Here is a 23,242-nt window from a genome sequence, read left to right on the forward strand (position 1 = left end):
TGATCAACACATTATATTTTTACAGAACATTATAGGATGTACACTATTAAACTGTAACTATTCAAGACTAAATTTGTGTTATGATGTGCAAGATATATTTTCATATATACAGAAATTAGATTTGGGGCTTTAAATTCAAACCCTATAAACACAATCTCTTGCATAGGATAAGTTTTGGCAAATAATCATGTTTCTGTTAAATTTCTGTTTTATAGATGGAAAGGATAATTGGACAGTAGGTTGCTTATTAAGTATCCCTACTAAAAAAAAAATTTTGTGATACAGACACCCAAAAAAGAAACTTTAAATAATATGTATATATATTATGCTATAACCACTAGTGATTATTAAAAGGAATGTGATGAAAAGATGGTATTTATTTTGAAAGAAAAAACATCTCTAATAAGCTTTCCTGTCTGTTTAAAAGTACCTCTCTGCATGGTTAGTAAATGGCTTGTCATATTAAATATCATTCAAAAGCAGTTTAAGCTAATAGTACCCAAAAGAGACCTCATAAATATGGCTACAGCTGTTGACCTCTCCCTTTAAAAATGCAAGTTTCCTGGGTTTTGTGTTGATGTAATAGCTTGAAGTATAGAGATCAGCAGATGACTTCTGATTTAACAGGCATGTTTGTTGCAGAGAAAGTGACATGAAACATATTGCAGTCAGACCATCAGCATAACAACTAGGCAGTGCTAAACCTCATATGTCTCTCAGCACAGGTTTCCATTAATTACTTGGTGAATCTTAAAGTGGAAATCCAGGCAAAACTTTTTTAAAGGACTTAAAAAGCAAGGAGGAGCTTCTTCTCCATTCCCAGTCCAACCATGATGGTCAAAGCTCTGTAGTAAACAGAATACTTTAGTTCCCCTCTCTAGGGTGCATTCTTTATATACTTTTTTGGAGGATCCACTAGCAGGCCAGTGATGGCAGCACTGTGCTTTCTCCTAGAAATTTATGAATAGAGAAACAAAGCTCTTCCAGTGACTTCACAACTAACAATGAAGTGAAATCCTATTGAAATCTCAGGCATCAATAATGATCAAGAGGGCAATCAAACCCTTTCCCATGCCACTCACTTCTATTTCATCTTCAACCCACATTACAAGTATTCCAAGTCTAATTCATAGAGAATAGAATCATTCATAAAAAATTGGGATAATGACCACCATAAACCCAATATTCATATATACCAGCGGTCACTAAGTGGCGGAACGCGGTCTGAGAATGGCCCCAGCAGCGCTTCCTTCTGGACCGCCAGCCCTCCAGCCCATAATGACAGATCCGCCACTGAGCAGGGCGGTTGTCATGGCAACCGATGACACCGCGTGTGCACCCTGCCCTTTGCAGCTCACTGTCTCTCCTGCTCCCGCTCCCTGCCTGTACACAAGCATCCTTCAGCAAGTATTCCAGCACAGCTCCTGTCTGCCCTCAAGGTAGGGTGTAGTCTTACAGGGGCACTCTGATGGACACATTTAATGTTAAAGGGTCATGCTGATGGGCATATTTAATGTTAAGGTGCACTCTGATGGGCACAACATAGACTGTGCCCATCAGAGTGCCCCTTAATATAAAATGTACCCATCAGAGTGTCACTTAATATAAATGTGCTCATCATAGTACCCCTTAATATATATGTGCCCATCAGAGTGCCCCTTAACATAAAATGTGCCCATCAGCATGCCCCTTAGTTTATGTTAAGGGGCACTCTGATGGGCCCATTTTATGTTAAGGGGCACACTGAAGGGCACATGTTATGTTAAGGGGGCACAAATGGGCACATACTGTGTAAAGGGGCACACTGATGGGCACATGTGATGGAAAGAGGCAGTCTGATTGGAACATGTGATGGAAAGGGGTACTCTGATGGGAAATATGATGTAAAGGGGCACTCTGGTAGGTTAATATGATAGAAAGGGGTACTTTGAGGGTAAGGGGGCATTCTGACGGGAATACCTGATGTAAGGTGGAACTGTAATGGGATACCTGATGTAAAGGGGAACTCTGATAGGGACAACTGATGTAAAGGAGCACTCTGATGAGCACACCTGATGTGATGGGAATACATGATGTAAAGTTGCACTCTGATGGTGACACCTAATGTAAGGAGGCACACTGATGGGCAAACCCTATTCGGACCTCGGCCAGAAGAACATTTTAGTGACCAGACCTCCTTGAATTTGAATTCAATACCTCTGATATATACTATGCAACAAGGTCTATTCCAAAATTATGCAATGACTCCATGCAAGTGGAAAATGTTTTGGGGAAGTGTAGAAGAAATTTCTCAAATTATGCCAGTTTATTGTAGTGTATGCTGCTGAGCATTGACAGCTGGACTATAAAAAAAAATTATATGAGGAGTTGCTTTTAATATTGTAAAAAAAAATATCTGTTGTACTCCACTCACCCCTGTTGTGGTATATGACTGCAGAGAAGCCCTGCCCACTGCCTATTTTTGGATTACTTACATGTAAAGACTGATATCAGGTAATATCAACAGTTGAATTGTAAGAATTTTATTGACTTTTGAAGGAATAAATACAGAAGATGAGCGAAAGGGTGTTTATGTATTCACAAGCTCTTCTTTAATGTTATTTTATAACTTCATGAATGTACTGTATTTTAGGGAATTCCAAGGCCTTTTACAGTGTCAGCTTAAGTTGTATTATCTTATCAATATGTGCTGATGTTTTATTAATTTCACTTCTTTTTCCGGTATACAGTTCTAAAGTGTAAATGTATGGGGATAGTCTTATGTGCTCATTACAAAGCATTCTGTGTTTCTTGCATAGTAGAGTAGAACAGTATATGTGTTGGACCAATCTTCTTATCTTATAGTAAATCTACGGGTCAATTTAAAATCATAGAAAATAAACCAGAACGAATCCCATCAATTTTAAAAGTTTCAAAACACAACTACATTCTAGGCATGCTGGGATTGCAAACTGTCACATTTGCTTGTGCTCTCAACCAAAATGCCTAAAAATGTTTGTGCTTGTCCCTTCAGATAATTTTGCATGGACTGCCATTATCAGCTCTCGAAAGCTGTGGGCTAACGATCACATTATCAGACTATCGCTCCAAAATTTGATTTTTGTCCAATATTTCCATTGTGTGTACCAAGCTTAAGATGGCAGCTTCTTTGGCTGAAAAGGAAAGGTTGGTTTAGTTCCATTTTTACAGAACACAATACAGCCTCCAAGTGTTTTATTCCATAAATTATTTTAATTTGCTTATATAGCTGTTCTTTTGCAAGGATTCTTATTGCACTCTAATACAGCAAACCAATCTGATTTAGGTGCACTTTAAAGCACCATAAACTGTGATTTGAAACACATGGAGAGTCCTTCCCTATTTTACTTAACTACGCCTTTTAGTGTGGTACATTTGAAAAAAAAAAATCAGTAATCACATTTTTTGTGCAACTCTCAGTTAACCCATCTTCCATTAAGATAAATGAGATGGAATGTAAAACAATTATGCCTATTAAATGTGCATGGAACAAATGTAGAAAAAATCAACCCACCCCTGGAAAAAATCATATAGAAAGAGCACATAAAATGCATATGAAAATGCAAATCAAGAACAGTAGTGTTTTCAAGTGCAACCGTGTGAACAAGCGAATACAGCAACAACAAAGAGAATCAATAAATCTGTATATGGAATGATATCATCAAAACATGGCATGCTAAATGTCAAACTTGACAGTCACATAAACATTTGTTTGAAATTAACTTTACATTAAGTAAAATATAGCTCACTGAAATAATAACATAGTACCAACAAACAAAGCTTAAACTTACCGAAATTATTGAAATCAGTATCACTGTTATACAAGATATTTTTGGAACTAAATATATTTTGCCATTCTGCCTTCAAAAAAGTCTTAAAAGCATGTTTCCTGTCCTCTGACATTTGTGGTAACCAGCAATTGTAAATCGCTGTAACAATAGCTCTGTCCTCTATCCACTGTTTCCATTCTTCATCTGCTTTCTTTTCTTGATCTGAAATGTAAAAAATATATGTATATAATAATTTTTACCATTCAGTTTGTGTTAGTATAACAAAAAGTAGAATGGACGGAGAGATCATTTTATCTTTCTGGTATATTTTTTTTTGGACTAGGCTCTTTTGCTAGTCAGAAAGTCCCAGAAAGGTGTTTGCCAGGATCACAGCTAAAATCCCCTGGGTCCTAGCACCAAATATATACCAAGAATAAACAGGAAATAACACCTCGGTTGAACACAAAGGGGAAAATTTACTAAAACTGCAGCACACAATGTGGCGCAGCTATGCATGGTAGCCAATCAGGTTCTAACGACAGCTTGTTCAATTAAGCTTTGACAATAACACCTGGAAGCTGATTGGATTCTATGCAGAGCTGCACCAGATTTTGCATGCTTCAGTTTTAGTAAATCCCCCCAAAATATCCAAGCTTTACAATAGACTAGTAATCATGAAATATTTGTAAGGAGATGGCTAGTCTCCTTTTCTGTGGTGGCTCAGTGACTGTCAGTGGCTAAATGTTGGGAACTTTCCTGGACCAGTGGTTATCTGTCCCTGTTGTGATCTGGAAAGGGCAGAGGCAAAGTGTGATGTTGTGGAGGCATAAAGAGAAGAAATGCACAGATTTTGAATTGTCTCCAGTAGATAGTGTGAGAGGAAAAATGTATGGGTTTTGAATATTGTCCAAACTAATAACTGAGGGGTTTGGCCCAGTGGTGTGAACTGAGGGTAGATAATATCTGGTGCAAATACCAGAAGGGTCTTTCTCCTCTCCTCTGGGCTTCTGCTTGGTGAGGGTGCAATTTGAAGAAGGGTCTCTCTTTCTTGGGTTTTGCCTTAGCCAGGGGTCTGTGCTGAAGGCCTAAGGAATTTAAAGTGTTACTAAACCCACAACAGTAAAATCAGTCTGTATATGCAGTAAAGCATGCTTGATATACTCACTGTGGAACCAAAGGGGTTAATCATCTGCATTGTGTAAAAATGCTGTTTGATCCTGACTTTTCTGATCCTCCCCTTCTTCCAGTGTCTCCTAAATATCTCCTGATAAGACATATCCTGTGGAGAAACTCTACACATGCTCAGTTTGGTGTGTATTGCTAGAGAGGTTTTTCTTTCTTGGGAGAGTGCATGTGATCAGCACAGGGCTAATCAGTGCTGTCCTGACAGAAGGTAAGGGGTTATGCATCCTCCTAGAGCAGAAAGAAAACTCCTCCTACAAGCTTTAACCAGTGCTCTGCTGGACACTGATAGAAGTCAAAAGAGTGCTCTAACTGTTGATGATAAAAGGTATTTAACAGTTTATATTTACTAAAATCATTGCATTTCCATGTAGTGTGTACTGTGGGAGACCAGATAGAGTGAATGCAGGGCCCTGGGTTTAGTAACACTTTAAGCTGCTTTGCTGGAGAGCACATCCAGAAGTAGCAAGAAAAGAAAGAGGGCTTCCTGTTTGGAGCATCTTAGGGTTTGTGTACAGCAAGAAGGCTTCGATGCTCCTCTGTATGGGTTAAATAGGGTATTCAATACTGCAGGATCCGGTGGCACACTCTTGTCAGTACCCCAAAACTGCAGCTAGCTGGGAAGTTTATGTTGGTAAAGCGCCTACAAAAGAAATGTCCCACATTGGTTCCATGGCTTTAAGAAGTCTGATTGATATACTCTAGTTGGAACCAGGTCTTCAGAGAACATGTTATAATGCTTTATGGAAATGTTTTTACTGTAAGTTTAGCAAAAGCCAACATGTAGACTATAGTATATACCTATATGTAAGTATAGAGACACTGTCTCTAGTTTAATTTAGGGTATTTTTGCAGCTAGGCTGTAGCTAGCCTAACTTTTGTTTATATTTTATGTGCCCAGTAGGTTCTCCTATTCTCAGAACATTGATTATAAATGCACTGGCGTCCTGTGGCAGGTGCGGGCGGTACGGTCCGCACCGGGTGACACCGACCGCACGGGGTGACATCAGACCTGCTCCACAAAAAGGTAAGTTGTAAAGAAAGCCGACGATCCCCGCAGGATGGATCAGATCCATCCTGCAGGGATCGTCGGCTTTCTTTATAACTTACCTTTTCTTGGAGCGGGTCCAGTGTCACCCCATATAGGTTGCATGCCGACGATCCTGCGGGGATCGTCGGCATGCAACCTATACGGGGTGACACCGGTGTAGCGGCAAGATGTGTCTCCCACGTAGATATGTTCCCCTGAAGCAACTGCGCATGTCCCAGTTTCAGACATAAGAAGCTGATCGCCGGTCACCAACTGTAGTACAGAGCTGCCACAGTTAACCCCTTTTAGGCTGCACCACTGATTATTTGGGAGCATAATGGATTGGAGAGAGGACAGTTACATGGAGGGGGAGTGACATGGGGAGTACAGACACATGTGGGGAGGACAGTGACATGGGGGGGGTGACATGGGGAGGACAGTGACATGGGGGGGTCAGTGACATGGGGGGGCCGTTGTAGCTGCAAGATGTGTCTCCCATGTAGATATGTCCCCCCTGAAGCAAATTGGCATGGAAGGGGTTACTTCAATAAAGGTACATGGTCGGATACAGTAGTTCTATCATCGATTGATCGTGCCTGAAACCAGGACATGCGCAGTTGCTTCAGGGGAGACATATCTACATGGGAGACACGTCTTGCCGATAGACCACACCCGCTCCAAGAAAAGGTAAGTTGTAAAGAAAGCTGACAAACCCTGCAGGATGTCCGATCCATTATGCTCAATCCGCAGATCCGATCCATTCTGTGGGGATCGTCGGAGGGGGTGTCACCAAGTGTTACCACACCAGGTGACACCAACCCTAGGGACGCCTCTGTATATATGTCTTCTGCTTTTGAGTTGTCTCCAGTAGTTAGTATGAGAGGTAAAATTGTATGGGTTTTAAATAATGTCTCAACTAATATCTGAGGGGTTTGGCCCAGAGGTGTGTGGGGATATAATATTTGGTGCAAATGTCTAGAAGGGTCTTCCTCCTCTCTTCTTGGCTTCTGCCTGATGAGGGTGCAATTAGAAGAAGGGTCTTTATTTCTTGGGTTTTGCCACAGCTGGGGGTCTGCGCTGAAGGCCTAAGGAATTTAAGCTGCCTTAAGCACATCCAGAAGCAGCAAGAAAAGAAAGAGGTTTGCCTGTTTGGAGCAACTTAGGAAATGTAATCTATGCTGAAGAGTGTCCTGGACAGTTTGGAAGAAGCTACTGCTGGTGGAGAATGGAGATCTCACTGCTCAAGTGTTTAGGGTACATATAACTGCTTGCATATAGTCAGGGGCCAAAGTTCCACTTAAAGAACAATGAAGTCCATTTTACCTTAAAAACAGAAAGTGACTGTTCACATCAGGGGCAGACTGACAACTCATGGGGCCCCTGGGCAATAGGGGATCATGAGGCCCCTGTGTCCTTGCCCAAACTAAAAAAAGCCTATGAAAAAGATACCAGGGGCATCTCATGGGGCCCCCTACTGATCCCGGGCCCTCGGGCAGTGCCCGAGTTTCCAAATGGTCAGTCCGCCCCCTGGTTCACATAAAATTACTCTAACATCTTTGGCTGTTCTTAAAGTGTCAATTACTATTAGGAGCTCTGGTGGGTATGTAGATGAAACTGAATCCTAGAGATAAATGTGGGTGATAGTCTTGTGTTCAGGTTTGTGTCACTATTATGTTAATATTATTCCTGTGGAGTATCCAATTGATTGGCAGGCAGCTTCTGCAAACTGAGGGTTCACCACCATAACCCTATGTTTTAGAGCTTTTAATTACTATTAGGTGGTTGCTATTGAAGGGTCAGCAACAATTCTACTGCTATCTGAGATATTTTTCTCTTTTTGGGTATTCTGTGCCCTAACCCTCTCTACAAAGTTTATTACCTTACAGGCAATATCTCTGTTACCCTACAATAAACCAAGGACTACACCCTGAGAGGTGAGACTGCCACACTATTTAGGGGGTCATACTAAACCACCCAGAGAGGAGGAGTGCTTCATAAAGTACTCTTTTTCTTTGACAATATTGAAGATCACTACACCCTGAAGGTGGACAAACAATGGATTTGCATGAAGAAGCAATTAAATATTATAGTTTTACAACTGCTTGTTTTGTTTTTAATAAGTAATTTTGTAAAATGGTGAAATTAAATACAGAAAGAATCCTTACAAAAGCTTTGAGGCAGGTGAACAAATACGTGGTTATAAAAATGTAAGCTCCTAATTTAAAGGGACTGATTAACCTAATCTTTCATCTGACTAGGTTTAGTGCAGCAAATGTTCATCATTAATCCTTCCTCTGATATTAGCTCAAGCTGGACAGGGACACATTGAAGACATAGGAGATCTGATGAAAAAAAGCAGAATACTTTTCCCAAGCAGATCAGACAGTGCACAGACAACAAATCAATGACATTTGTTAACCACAATGGCAGCTTGGTGCTTGCATACATCAGTTAAAGTTATGCGGTTTTACAAAAATTAATTGGAGCTGCTAAAATTACTGATTTCACTTAAAGCCTTGTTTAGTGAAACAAAATGGCTAGCAGGCTGCATCATACATCAAATGCTATGATGTAAACAATCTGTTTGTTGAGCCAATATCTGATCATATTTGATTAAGTTGGTCTTCTTGCTTTGTGGCATCATGATTCAACTAATGTACTTAGTGTCTCAAAATTTTAATTCAACTCACACATCTTTCCAGCTAATTTCTGGATCACAAAGAAATTGGTCCGATTTCAAAATGTCAGAGTCTGGTTAGCAATTTAAATGGCAGCAGCAGTAATTATGGCTTTTCATATTCTGGCATGCTGCACTGCATCAAAACTGACACAAATTTTGGGTTCCCTAATACCAGAGTGAGGAAATTAGTATCCAAAATGATATGGAAATATACTGCTCAGAGATTAATAACTGTTCTTCCAGAAAGAAAGATGGCTCTATTCACTGGGTCTATTACTGCATGTATGAAAGAAGAAGGAAAATAACAGTGATGCTTTCCTAGAACCAGCCAGCAATGCATTATTACTCACAAGCTGTAATCACTTCTGTCATCTCTATTCAGATGTATAGAGGGAGAGATACATGAGGTGCACAGTGCTATGAGCTGCTGATTAATGAACACGATAGATACTTCATGCTAAAGGTTTGAGGACAGGCTGTTCAATTTACGCCTGACTGCACTAGAATAAAAGCTATCAAATTTAATTGTACACATTTATAAAAGTACAAAGTTTACATTAATAATTAGAGATGAGCAAATTATTCAAAAATTTGATTCGGCTGATTCGCCGAATTTGCGGAATAAATTCGATTCGATGCGAATTTATTCGCTGCGAATTTAACTTATTAAAAGGGTTTCTAGGCTTCAGAGAGCCTTTATATTAGTGCAGAACACTGTACCTTTAATTTAAATGCCCTTGGAGTCTGCTGGGGAAGAGAAATAATACTGTCAGTCAGTATGACATGCAGATGAGTGCCGTCGATCTTAGAATCACCGCACACTTCACTCATTTGGGCAGTCAAGGGGCACGACGAAGAAGATGAAGAAGAAGATGAAGAAGAAGAAGAATGAAAAGAAGAAGAAGAAGAATGAAAAGAAGAATGAGAAGAAGAATGAAAAGAAGAATGAAAAGAAGAATGAAAAGAAGAAGAAGAAGAATGAAAAGAAGAAGAAGAATGAAAAGAAGTAGAAGAAGAATGAAAAGAAGAATGAGAAGAAGTATGAAAAGAAGAATGAAAAGAAGAATGAGAAGAATGAAAAGAAGAAGAAGAAGAATGAAAAGAAGAAGAAGAAGAATGAAAAGAGAATGAAAAGAAGAAGAATGAAAAGAAGAAGAAGAAGAATGAAAAGAAGAATGAAAAGAAGAAGAAGAATGAAAAGAACAATGAAAAGAAGAATGAGAAGAATGAAAAGAAGAAGAAGAAGAATGAAAAGAAGAAGAAGTAGAATGAAAAGAAGAATGAAAAGAAGAAGAAGAAGAATGAAAAGAAGAAGAAGAAGAATGAAAAGAAGAATGAAAAGAAGAAGAAGAATGAAAAGAAGAAGAAGAAGAAGAATGAAAAGAAGAAGAAGTAGAATGAAAAGAAGAATGAAAAGAAGAAGAAGAATGAAAAGAAGAAGAAGAAGAATGAAAAGAAGAAGAAGAAGAATGAAAAGAAGAAGGAGAAGAAGAATGAAAAGAAGAATGAAAAGAAGAATGAAAAGAAGAATAAGAAGAAGAATGAAAAGAAGAAGAAGAAGAATGAAAAGAAGAATGAAAAGAAGAATGAAAAGAAGAAGAAGAAAAATGAAAAGAAGAAGAAGAAGAATGAAAAGAAGAATGAGAAGAAGAATGAAAAGAAGAATGAAAAGAATAATGAGAAGAATGAAAAGAAGAATGAAAAGAAGAAGAAGAAGAAGAATGAAAAGAAGAAGAAGAAGAAGAAGAAGAATGAAAAGAAGAAGAAGAAGAAGAATGAAAAGAAGAAGAAGAAGAAGAATGAAAAGAAGAAGAAGAAGAATGAAAAGAAGAAGAAGAATGAAAAGAAGAAGAAGAATGAAAAGAAGAAGAATTCCAGTACAGCAAAAAGTGTATCTGCAGAGAGCTCCGCTATTTCTGACAGTTCTCTGACAGTTCCTTCACATTTACAGCGGTTGAAACATTGTGTCTATTTGTTTCCGAATAAAAACATCTGTATCCTAAATAAAAACAAATAGATACAATGTTTCAACCGCTGTAAATGTGAAGGAACTGTCAGAGAACTGTCAGAAATAGCGGAGCTCTCTGCAGGGACACTTTTTGCCGGCTGTAGAAGGGATGAAAATCGGCCGATCGGGAAAAATTCGATTCGTGCATCCGAAGTTTGCTAATTTTCGGATTCGGTGCGAATCGAATTTTTCCTAATATTCGAAACGAATTCCACTTCGCCAAGTTCGATTCGCTCATCTCTATTAATAATACTTCACAATTGAAATATATTTATGAATAAAAAATATTTTCCAGGAATACATGTAAAAAATAGCTGGCTGCATGCCATTTCAGCATGACAGCTTTGGTGGGTCCAAATGCAAGCCTGAGCTCATGACCCCTGAATACAGAATCTGAAAGGTCTTTTTAAAAATGACTGAAGACATTTTTGTAGCAGTAGTGTATAGGCAATGTATATTTTACTTAAGAAGTCTTCATCATCAGTCTCAGAGACTCAAAGATATCCATGCTTGGGTGCCAAATTAAAGCAAACCTACACTGAAAGAATTTTGAGGGTGCAATGATGACATCTCCTTCTTAAAAAATAAAACTAGTTTTCTGTATGTTATGCTGTTCCAATAAATGTCATACTCTCCGAGTCAAAGAGCTGGAACAAGTATACAAAAGAGGAGTTCTGCTTTTACTGTCTCTTTCAAGTTATGTTTGTTCTGGATCACTTTTTAAGACAGAATTGAAGCTAGAGCTTATCAGACAACTTGATATACTTGATTTAATTTGTCTGCTCCCATTGCTGAATGGATTGTTGAAATACAAAGGTAACTTACAGTAACTCTTCCATGACCAAGAGTACAACTTAATAAGCTCTAAATTGAAGCACAGTGGCTGAGTGGTTAGTACTTCTGCCTAAGAGCTTTAGGGACATTACTTCACATTCAAACCACGGCACTACCTGCCTGGAGTCTGTATGTTCTTCCTGTGCCTGTGTGGATTTCTTCTGAGTACTCTGGTTTCCTCCTACATGCTGGTAGGTTATTTGGCTTGTGTCTAAATTGGCCCTAGCATGTGTATGTATGAATGTGAGTTAGGGACCTTAGCTTGTAAGCTCCTTGAGGTTTAGGGACTGATGTGAATGTACAATATATGCAAAGCACTATATAAGTATCAGAAATAAATAAAAAACATAAAACAATACAGATTTCTGTCTAAAGTTTCACATTTTCTTCAAAGAATGAAAAAAATGTCCAGAGATGCACAGATGTGTTACCAAAAATAACTGCAATTTCCTGATTATGTAAATATGGAAGATGAAAAACATTAGTTGAAAGTTTTGTACTAACTGGGAACATTCTTTCCATTACCCATCAGTATAATTTGACCTTTATTTCCTATTCTACAGGGATCGATGAAACTTAAGGATTTGCAAACCTATGCTGCCTTTTCCTGGGCTACTGACTGTAGCCTTTGTTCTGTGATTCTAATACGGTATGTTACAAAGCCAGCTTGGAGATAACAGTGTTTATTTATTAAAGCCAAATAGGCTGTTCATTTTGCAAGGGAATGTTGCCTTAGCTAAGTGAATGTGGTGAAAATTCACTTTGCAAACAATATCCAATCACATGCAAGGAAAATTTTTTAAAAAATGGATCTTTGCTTCCATATGATTGGATGATGGAAGTCATCTACGCTTCACCTCATTAACACTTCCAGCATAGCTTCCAGCTGCAGCCATGATCCTGATATCAAAATTTTCAGCCAGCGATTAACTTTTAGGTTAAAATTAAGTAAAAAAAGTGTGATTAAAAAAAGTTTAAAAAGCATTAAAGGACCCCGCTCCTCCATGATCACTAAATGAAAGGCACTCTAATATGTAAACATTACTAGCACCATACATGTGGGGTATTGTCGCAAATATCAGAGTGAGCGTATTTATTCTAGCACCAGAGGAATTGCATAATTCTAAACTGGTAACCTGTAAAGGCTTCAATGGAGATTTTTTCCTTAGTGTATCACCATTTTACAACGGTGCAAAATTTTAAATCTTGACACTTTTGGAATCAATTTACTTGGCATAACATCATCTTTTAAATTGGGTAATATATTGTGTTTGTGCTCACTAAAATGCATTTAAGCATATTTTTCCATGAAAATCATCATTTTATAAACTGTACAAATATTGTGAAACAAAAAACAAATTGCAAAACTGACCATTTTATTGTCCTGGGCAACTGCTTTCAGAAAATATATAATTTTTGGAGGTTTTAAGTGATATCTAGCAAACAAATGCTGATTTTATTATACATGTGAGAGATGTCCTGGAAAGCAAGTGGTTATATCAACCTAATGTTTTTTATGGGTCTGTTCATAAAGCAAAATAGGATGACAGTTAGTATTCCTTGAGTTCAAGATGTATTGACACAGAGTGGGGATATTAGTATTTTTGGTTTACATGTAAAATCCTTTTCTCGGATTACACCACAGGATTTCTACTTATTCATCAATACTTAGGTTATGTTGCCCCCTATAAGTGAATGGCCAAAAAGGAAGGCTTCCCTGCCTAGGCATAACTGTTTGTAGCAAGCATTGAGGAACCATAGAAGAGAGGAGGAATCCCTGTGTCCAAGAAAATGATTTTACCAAAAATCCTAATTTCCTAATTGTACACCACAAAACACAAGGTTTCTTTTTATTCTGCCTAGGCATAACTCTTCCCAGAAGAGAACAGCCTCAGATTTGTAGCAAGCATTGAGGAACCATAGAAGAGGGGAGGAATCCCCGTATCCAAGAAAATAAGTTTTACCAAAGATCCTAGTTTTCTAATTGTACACCACAAGACAAAGGGTTTCTTCTTTCATGACTAATTAGTATGTCCCAAAGCACTTTACAAGGGGTGGGTGGGCAACACAGCAACAATGGTGACAAAAGCAAAACAGAGAAAATACTGCTACAGTGTCACCTACAGCAAGGCTTAAAATTTCAAGTCCTGAGCTACTAGCCAGGCCGTAAAGTTACTCACCACCAACAAACACACACAGAGACATCTGTAGACATACACAGACATGTACATACACATACACACACAGAAACATGTACACACATGCACAGAGACACATGTAGACACACACACATACAGACACATGTATACACACACAGGCACGTATAGACATGCATACACACAGATACATGTACATACACAGAAATACACATGCACAGACACATGTATGTACACTCAGACACATGCACATACACAGAAACACACACACACATGTACTTACATACACAAACACAGACACATGTACAAACACAGAGACACATGTACACACACACATACATGTACATACACACAGACACATATACAGATACAAACATGTACATACACACAGGCACATGTACAATTGTACATGCATACACAGACCCACATAAAAACCACACACATACACACATCACCAACACCACCCCCCCATAAAAAGTTTCAGTACTTCGTTATTCACTCACAGATCCGGATACTGCACTCTAGGGGAAGCCAGAGAGCACAGAACACACTCCTTGCTTGCTTTCACTGCGCTCAGCTATTGAGCAGTCTGACAGCTCCCAGTGTCAATGACAGATCCGGCCTGAGCCCCGAGCCTGCTCAGCAAGACGGCCCTGGGGGACACACTTGCCCCCCATTATTTCCACTTGCCATTGGTGAACAGGTGAGTGAAAATTTCAAGCCCTGACCTACAGGACCTTCTGCCTCTGGCGTCTGCAAAGGAGAAAATATCTACCTGGTAAAACGTAATAAACATGTGAACAAATAACCAGGTATCAACCATACAAACTCAAAAGGCTGAAGGCTGATGCTGAGTTATCCAGGAAGTACTGACACTCCTGGTAAAATGGTCCTTGAATGTTAAAGAAGAAATCTTAAGTTAAATGCCATAGGCCTGAGAAATGAAATGTCAAAGCCAATGATAAATAGTGGCTTGGGAAACAGCCTATACCTTATGAGGCCTTACAGGCAAAACAAATAGGGAATCAGATTGCTGAAATGAAGCAATAGACTTCAAGCATGCCAGCACAGTGTGTAGTACATTCAAGAGTGAAGAAGATTCTCCTTAGGATGTTTTGGACTGGGACAAAAAAAGGGTAACATAATTGCCTAGTAGAGGTGGTAGAAGCCATGTTAGGCAAAGAAGAAGGCTGAGGCATCAACATTACTTTATCTTGGTGAAGGGCCAAAAAGGTTCCATACAAAAAATTAAGCCAGCTCTGACACCCTATGAGTCTACCTAATGGCTACCAAAAAAGACGGTTTTGTGTGTTGTGTGCAAGTGCCAAAGGATTATCCTGAATGGGTCAAACGAAGCATGCTGTAAAACAGAGAGAACCAATTAAGGTCCCACCAGTCCACCAGAGACCAGACAGGTTGAACAATCCACATGACACTTTTTACAAAAATACCTTAGCAAGAAAAGAGAGGAAGGTTTGTGGAACAGAACAGTCAAGGCTGAAATCTAACCCTTGAAGATACTCAAGGCCAGAGATGCCTCCAGACATACTGGAGAAAAGCTGAAACATGCAGCTCTGTCCATGACAAGATCATGTGCCCCTCTCCCTGACCAGCATGGCTTCTTGGTCCACCTTGGTGAATGTTACATGCCACAGCAGAGGCAGCATCCGACCGCAGTTGAGCCCCAGGGCAACCGAACCTATGTTGGAGAGACGGACAAATTACCCATAGATGTTTGACAGAGAGAGAGATGTTTGACATCAAAGACTGAGCTAGCAGGTCTTCCAGGGATCCCCGGGTCTTCCAATGAGGATACCCCGGGTCCTCAACAATGATAGTCTGAATGTCAAAACAAAAAACTTTCACAGCTAACCTTAGAAGCCATTGACGAGGCTAATAATCGGGATCTGCTGTGCAGGCACTCTAGATATAAATGGATGCCAGGAAGTCCTTCTGCTAAAATGACACAATCATGGACACAGGGGACTCCATCCTAAAGTTTAATAGCAGAAACTAGCTGAGGCCTTTGAGGTGCAGAATAGGCCAGATGCCCTTTTGGCTTCTGAACCTATAAAAGTTTGAATAGAAGCCGTGAAACTTATCCCCTTCTGGTACGGGTATGAAAACAACAACTTTTCCAGTTCTGTCAAAAACCTGCTTTTTTCTGAGGCTCAAAAGAGATATTTGAGGATGTAAAACATGGAAGGGAGGGGGGCATATGGCCTGACCGCTGACCAAGATGGCTGCTTGACTGGCGAGCTCCTGCACATCGGGGGTTATAATTTGCTTTTTTGGGAGTCTTTTCACAGGCTTGGCCATGAGAAAGATTGAAAGAAATGTCTCTATCAACAGGACACCACAGGAGCCAAGTACGCAATTAAGCCAGAATATCCTTGAGCTTTTTCTCAGAAGGCCATGCAACTACTCAGGCCTCAGCTCCATGCTCTCCTGGCAGTGACTTAGATTTCCCATCAGGACCTGTGGGTCAACCCATGCTCACTCATCTAGATGCCTAAGTCTTTCCGAATTGCAGATTGTGGCCTTAGATATCAAAGGCACCCTAACTACAGCTATTACAGATCTCAAGACAGATATTAAGGCGATCACTACCTGGCTTGGTGATGTGGAGCAGACAATATGGCTGCACTCAGATGCCATCCAACAGGTATAGCGTACATATGATACCCAACTCTCCCACCTCCTGGAGATGCACAGAAAAATCGAGGAAGTAGACAACCATGGTAGGTGGCATAATATAAGAGTGAGGGGGATACCAAAGTCGGTGAAAGCTAATGCCTTACAACCAGCACAGAATTTTCAATGAGCTGTTAGATCGCCCTTCCGATACTCCCATTGAGATGCAAAGAGCCCACCGTGCTTTATGCCCTCAACCCCAGGGATCTGAACACCCAAGAAATGTTATCTGCTTCCTCGCTAATTTCACACTGAGAGAGGAAATAAAGAGAGAGGCCAGGGAACGGGGCCGTATTTCTTATAATGTTACTGAAGTTAAACGTTTTCAAGATCTTTCCCAACTGACACTACAGAATTGCCAAGCCTTGAGGCCACTATTAGAAGTGTTAAGGGCACGGGCCATCCTGTATAGGTGGAAATTCCCATTTTGCCTTTCCGCCACCAATAGAGGCCGCACTGCACTTCTAAGAACCCCGGAAGACCTTCAAGCCTTCTGTGACCAACTATAGAGCTTCTGAAGTGGTACTCTTTCTATTTTTCAGCTGAGCCTAGGAATCCGGTGACCTGCAACCTATCGCATAAAGCAAAAAGGCAGTACTCTGTCAGGCGGAGGCTGGATCCAATCTCTCCTGCAATGCAACCTTCGCATAGAGACCCAGACTGCCAGAGCCCTGAACCATCGCCTGCTCATCGCAGAGATTAAAGTGTTACTATACCTAGGACTTTGCATTCACTATATCTGGTCTCCCACAGTACACACAACATGGAATTTCAGCTTTTTTAGTAAATAGAAATTGCTAAATACATTTTCTCATCAGCAGTTAGAGCAGTCTTGTGACTTCTATCAGTATCCAGCAGTGCACTGGTTACAGCTTGTAGGAGGAGTTTTCATTTCCCTATAGCAGGATGCAGGACCTCTTACCTCTGTCTGGAGAGTGCTGATTGGCCCTGTGCTGATCACATGCACTCTCCCCATGAAAAAAACTCTCTAGCAATACAAACTGAGAATGTGCAGCTTGTCCCTAGCCTCTGTTCTATCAGGAGATATTTGGGAGACACTAGGAGAAGGGGAGGATTATAGAAGACAGGATCAAACATCCTTTTTACACAATGTGGAGGATTAACCCCTTAGGTTCCACCGTGAGTATAACAAGCATGCTTTACTGCATATACAGAGTTTACTGTTGTGGGTTTAGTAACACTTTAGCCGAACGTCAGCCTGAGCTGTAACTATCTAGATAAGTTTTGTTGTCACAATTTTGCTGGTGGCTCGGTTAACCACCTAAACTAAAGTTTTGTTTTTTTCTTTCTTAAGTGGACTTAATTCCAATAATCGATACACATCTTATCTTGCAAGTTTAAGATTAAGATCCCCTCTAAGGAACATGTGATGATATGCTCTCTCTTTTCTTTTTCACTGCGGAGTTATACCTATAATCTCTCACTACTGCTTAGCACTAGTTGCTGCCCCTTACTACCTGCCCAAAGATTTGCACTTCCTAAGCCTGGTCTACTGTCCCAGAAGATATGAAACTATTATCTGAGGAACTTTTCTACCTGAGATGAAAGTACTCTTTTTGTAACTATTGTATACCCCAAGATGACTAAGACCTGTCTAGTGTAGCAAGTGCTAGCCCTATAGTGAACCTCTGACCCTCGGACCTCTTCATGATTCAACCTCAAATACTGGTGAACATGTATCTATTGGGCATTTTGCACATCTCAGTTTGTGTTGTATATTTCCATTTGCAGAATTAGGGCTACCGTCACGGCTGCTCTCTGAATAACTCGTTCAATTGCGTTCTAAATTATATATTTGAATTTTACACCATTAGAAGGGTGTGGAGTGGATTTTACCACTCCCTTACACTAAACAGGTTATCCTTTGTTAGCTGACTACTCCTTGCCATATTGTCTTTCTTATGCATATGAAGTCCTGATGGTAACTGTGAGCTGTTTTATGACCACTAAAAATCATGAACAGTTTTGCTGTCACAGTCTTTGGCCATATAGATGTTTTATGGAAGCAATATGACTTGAGGCCGTACTAAAGCATGTGTAGTATCGCCCCACTTACTCAAAGAGCACCTCCTGGCAATGGGAGGGGATCAGCTCTCCCTTGCTTTATATAATCACTCCTGGGAGGGGTGGAGAGCTGAGTGAAGTACACATAAGTTAATTTTCTGTTGATTATAATGCTAAAGTACTCTTCTCTCTTCAGTGCTCTGTGATGCATCCCCATGTGACCCCTATTAGCTAGACTATTTCTGGCTGATTGACAAGACCCCTTCATATGGTTGGCGATCTCACAGCACACTAGAGACCATGGTCAGCTTTGCTGTCATATTCTATGTTATGACAATTGTCCTGTAGAAACAACACTATCTGAGACTGTATTTGGACAGGTATGTAATTGTTTTTCTCATTTAAAGATCATTCTCTGGTGGTGGTGGTGGGTAGTCGGCTCTCCCAGGCCTTACTGAAAAAATCTGCAGAGGGGTGGAGGACTGGGAGCTCCGAACCCCTGCTTCATTTTCAGAGACCTGGTGACTGAAATTTTCTGTACAGGAGAGGAGGGTCGCAGTTGCTTGCTGTGTCTGAATTTTTTTGTAAGTGGCTATTTATGTATAGCCCTAACTTACTATTTATTATAATCTTGTTATACTTTTATTTCTCGAGTGGTCTGAGATGTATCCTGGGCACTTTATACATTAGTCTAGCTATGGCTGCCTGTTTAGATCAGATGTGAGCTACGCCCCATTATAACACTGAAGATCCCTTAGGCAATCCCCTGAGACATCCCTGATTTTAGTAGCAGCTTGGTTGGGGTCCGGGAGTGTGGTTACTCCCTGTCATGGGTTGTTTGTAACTTTTCTTACAGGAGTGACTACACTTCTATACTGGGTGGAACAGTTTTGCTCTATGACTGGCTTGAGCCACTGCTTCCTATGGACTAAGACTTATGGCAGGAACAATTCTGGGAGAATTCAATCTTATATATTTTCATGGAAGAGATCCCCCCCCCCTTTCCTCTCCCCCTTTTTTTTGTTTTCCTCTGTCCTTTTCATTCATCACATGTTGACACTAACATCGGAAGAGATACTGCTGTTGCAAAGCTTATTGATGTTAAGGTGAATGGATGCTGTTGAGTCTTACCACTAACACTTATCTATGGTCCTTTTAAGGTGATTTTAGGCTTTTTATACAAACTCTTGGATTTTCGTTATACACATTGGTATGCTGACTCCCACTACACTGTGTATTTTATCACCCTAGAGATGCAGGTTCATGAGCCAATTCAGCCAACTTGAATAAGCAAGTGCTCATTTATGTTTTAATATCAACAAATTGTAATTTTTACTTAAAATTACACTTATAAATATATAAATTTAGACATACATTTTTTCAACAGAAACATTGAATAGAGACATCTACTAAAGAACACTGTGCCAGCTCACCAAAGGGGCTATAGAGACCATGTAAACATGTGAGAGGGGAACCATGAGTTCCACCTACTGACTTAAAAGTTCAGAATAGTAATATCCGATATCCTGTATAATTCATATTAACTTGGGGGAAAAAAATTTTTTTTGTAATGTTTGTATTCTAAACCTAAGTAAAAAAAATATATACAAAACCACTACAAAGCAGAACTACACTGAATCTGAGCACCGCAATCCAAAAAAATCTATTTAATTCACTTTTAATATTCAAAGCAAATTCACCCATTCATCCATGCCTCCATGCTATATTTTGCTGAGAAATCACCTTGTAAAACACCCCCTAGCATGCCTGGCCCTGTCCATCTTGAGTAAGAGCAAATGATTCATGTAGCATCTACTTCCTGGAATCCTTCTGCCCTTAGCTCAGACATGCATGTAGGATCATGTGCTTAGCTGAGAAAACCCCTCTTCCCCTCCTGAAGGCTCCTAGGATGTATGACATAATTTGCCTAAACATAAAAACCAGGAAGTAACTGAAGAAATGTAAAACAAAAATAAAAAACAAATAAGGATGATATACTTTCCTATCTTTATATTTACTAATGCTAGCAGCATAAGGATTAAAAATAGTCAACGTTGATTGAGAGAGTGAAGTTTCCACTTTAAGATCCCTCACTTGTCCTGACATGGTACATGATATAAAAAAGCTAAAATGTTGTCAATATGAAACTTTTATGTATAAATATATATCTGTACTTTTAATATTTGCCAAAGCATCATCAAGAGAAAAACAAAAAAATAACAAATTACAATATGAAATCTACCTAATGCCCAGTTTACAGCAGATAATCGTATTGCTTTTATAAAATAACTTACTCCTATGCATGAAGGAATGATTCAAGGATATGATTTGTTCACTGAACAGTACACAATGTATTTTTCTTTATATGTTTTTACTTTTATATCCTTTTCAACCCCCACAAAACTCTAACTCATACTAATCACCTGCCAAGCTTCTGGTCTAGCCCTATTCATTTTATTCATAGGAAATAAACACACATATATATATAAATATAAACAAGAAATTGTTTTTGGCTCCAAGGAAGAATGGTTTGTGATTCATTGCTGGTAAAGAACAATTCATCAGAGCATAAAATAATGTAGCAATGTGTCATCTGCTGAGATATACTCTACTGTCATGAAGAAAAAGCTAAGCGGGCAGCCTATAATATAAATATATGACATACAAAAGATCCTTAAAGCTTTGCTTTGTTGTCTCGAGATTGCGGATAGGAAACTATAAAAAAAGCACGCATTCATATTTAAGTCAAGTGGCTACAAATGGAACGTATGGCAGTATTTCATTATCTGCAGAAAATATTACATCGATATAGGCATCCACCTGTAAATCTCCATGCCAAGCATGGTTTTTTCAATGATTTGATTGAGAAGGGTGCAGTTTGTGCAGGATTTTTGTATTCTCTATACATGAGATATTACATTGTACCAGAGCATTACAGTATCATTTCCAGAATAAAAAAATATAAATTGACAGCAGGAGGGTATACCAGCACTTGCATGATTTACATCTCATACACATGGCCCCTTTAAAGCTATATAAGCTGCACAAATGGTGCTTATGCCGCTGACTGCATTGTCAAATACATAACATAAGATAACCAACTATGGGGTTGATTTATTAAAACTACAGTTCAAAATCTGGTGCAGCTCTGCATAGCACCCAATCAGCTTGCAGTTTTTTTTGTCAAAGCTTAATTGAACAAGCTGAAGTTAGAAACTGATTGGCTACCATGCACAGCTGCACCAGATTTTGGGCTTTCCACTTTTAGTAAATCAAAATCAAGTAAGAGATGGTATAGTAGACAAGCCCACTGTTATAAGTGATATACTGCTGCAGAGGTGATTGCGGGATGGATCAGGCCCTCCCCAACCAGATAAAGCTATCCCTTAAGAATAAAAAAAAAACTTCCTATTAATCCCTAAGTCCCAACAAATTCTTTGGATGCTCCACGTGCTCTAGATGTTATGCATCTTGAATATGTGAGCATCAGATACACAGGCCTGCACAACTTCATATTATCCTAATGTTACTACTAATTGACACATAATGGTCAATTTACTTAAATTGGAGCTCCACCCAAAAGGGGAAGTTCTGCTTTAAGCCTTTGTCCCCCGCTCCCCATTATGGATTGGCACCTTTGGGGAGCGGGGGGAGGGGGAACTTGACAGGTACCCGCTCCCACTTCCAATGCGATCGCCTAGGTGATCGGAAGCGGAAGTCGTCTTCCCCCCCTGTAGTCTTCTGGGACACGTGACAGGTACCAGAAGACTACGGGGCCATTCACAAAGCGCAGCACTTCTCAAGCACGTGCAGTGGGCATCCAGCTGTGAAGCAGCCGGGTGCCCATACTGAAGATGCAGGCGCCAGGGAGAGAAGATGGCGAAAACCAGCGGTGATGAGGACACCACTGGACCGAGGGACAGGTAAGTGTCTGTATTTTAAAAATCAGCAGCTACAGCATTTGTAGCTGCTGACTTGTATTTTTTTTTTCAGGTGGAACTCCGCTTTAATAGAAATACTTTGTCCACTTTGCAAGGGAGGTTGCTCTTTGCAAATGAATTATCCCCAGTACTTGGTGAATGAGATAAGGCTCTGCTGACTTTGACCATGACCATGTGCAAACAAAAGGTTTACTTTTATTTTCCTTGCACATGATTGGATATTTTTTGCAAATTGTAATTTTTTTCCTAATTTTCTCAGTTACAACTCATCAGGGGGAGAATTGAATCTGAGCCTGGGTTCACATGTGGTATATCGCATGTGATTTGCACAGGAACTGCATCACATTCCTGTGCAAATCACATGCAATTTGCGTGCGGTGCATTTGGAGCCATTCATTTTGTATGGCTCTATTCGCACTGCACCCACCCCAAAAAGGTGCAGGACCCATTTTTGGTCCGCCCTAGAATCGGATCACGTGGGTATTCACACCTATGCGATCCGATTCTGCACATCGCACCGCTTTTGCGGACCGCTTTCGGGATGTTGTTAACTTAACATACACACCCGCAGCGGTTCGCATGAACGGGGTGCGATTCTGGTGTGGTGCAAAATTCGTACAAATTTCTGCACCCCATCAGTGTGAACCAGGGCTTAAGCTATATATTGTGAACTGAACACAGTGTGGTTAATAGAAATGAGCTGAATTTTGCCAAAGAAGAAACAGAAGCAGCATGTCTTTTTTGGAAAAAAAGTGCCATGTCAACTCTCATCACTTACTAAAACTTGCAAAGCAAATACCTTGCAAATGACCATAGTGAGTGAGGATCATACCATTAGTTAGATTTTGTGTGAATTACCCTTTGGTGTATTTGTGCTCTTGAGTAGGCATAATCCAATATGCAG

The 23,242-nt window shown here is 39.8% G+C and overlaps 1 protein-coding gene across 1 annotated transcript in view; it reads right to left on the bottom strand.

Moving 5' to 3' along the window:
* The window catches only part of LOC149443674 (uncharacterized), a 627,829-nt gene that overhangs the window by 410,631 nt on the left and 193,956 nt on the right, over positions 1-23,242 (bottom strand). Inside the window, 1 exon segment of the mRNA XM_089655378.1 lies at positions 3,810-3,992. Coding sequence (XP_089511504.1) covers positions 3,810-3,992 — 183 coding nt within the window.

Source organism: Staurois parvus, unplaced genomic scaffold, assembly GCF_062004578.1.
Source record: "Staurois parvus isolate SC_StPar_1 unplaced genomic scaffold, SC_StPar_1.0 ptg000839l, whole genome shotgun sequence".
NCBI classification, from domain to species: domain Eukaryota; kingdom Metazoa; phylum Chordata; class Amphibia; order Anura; family Ranidae; genus Staurois; species Staurois parvus.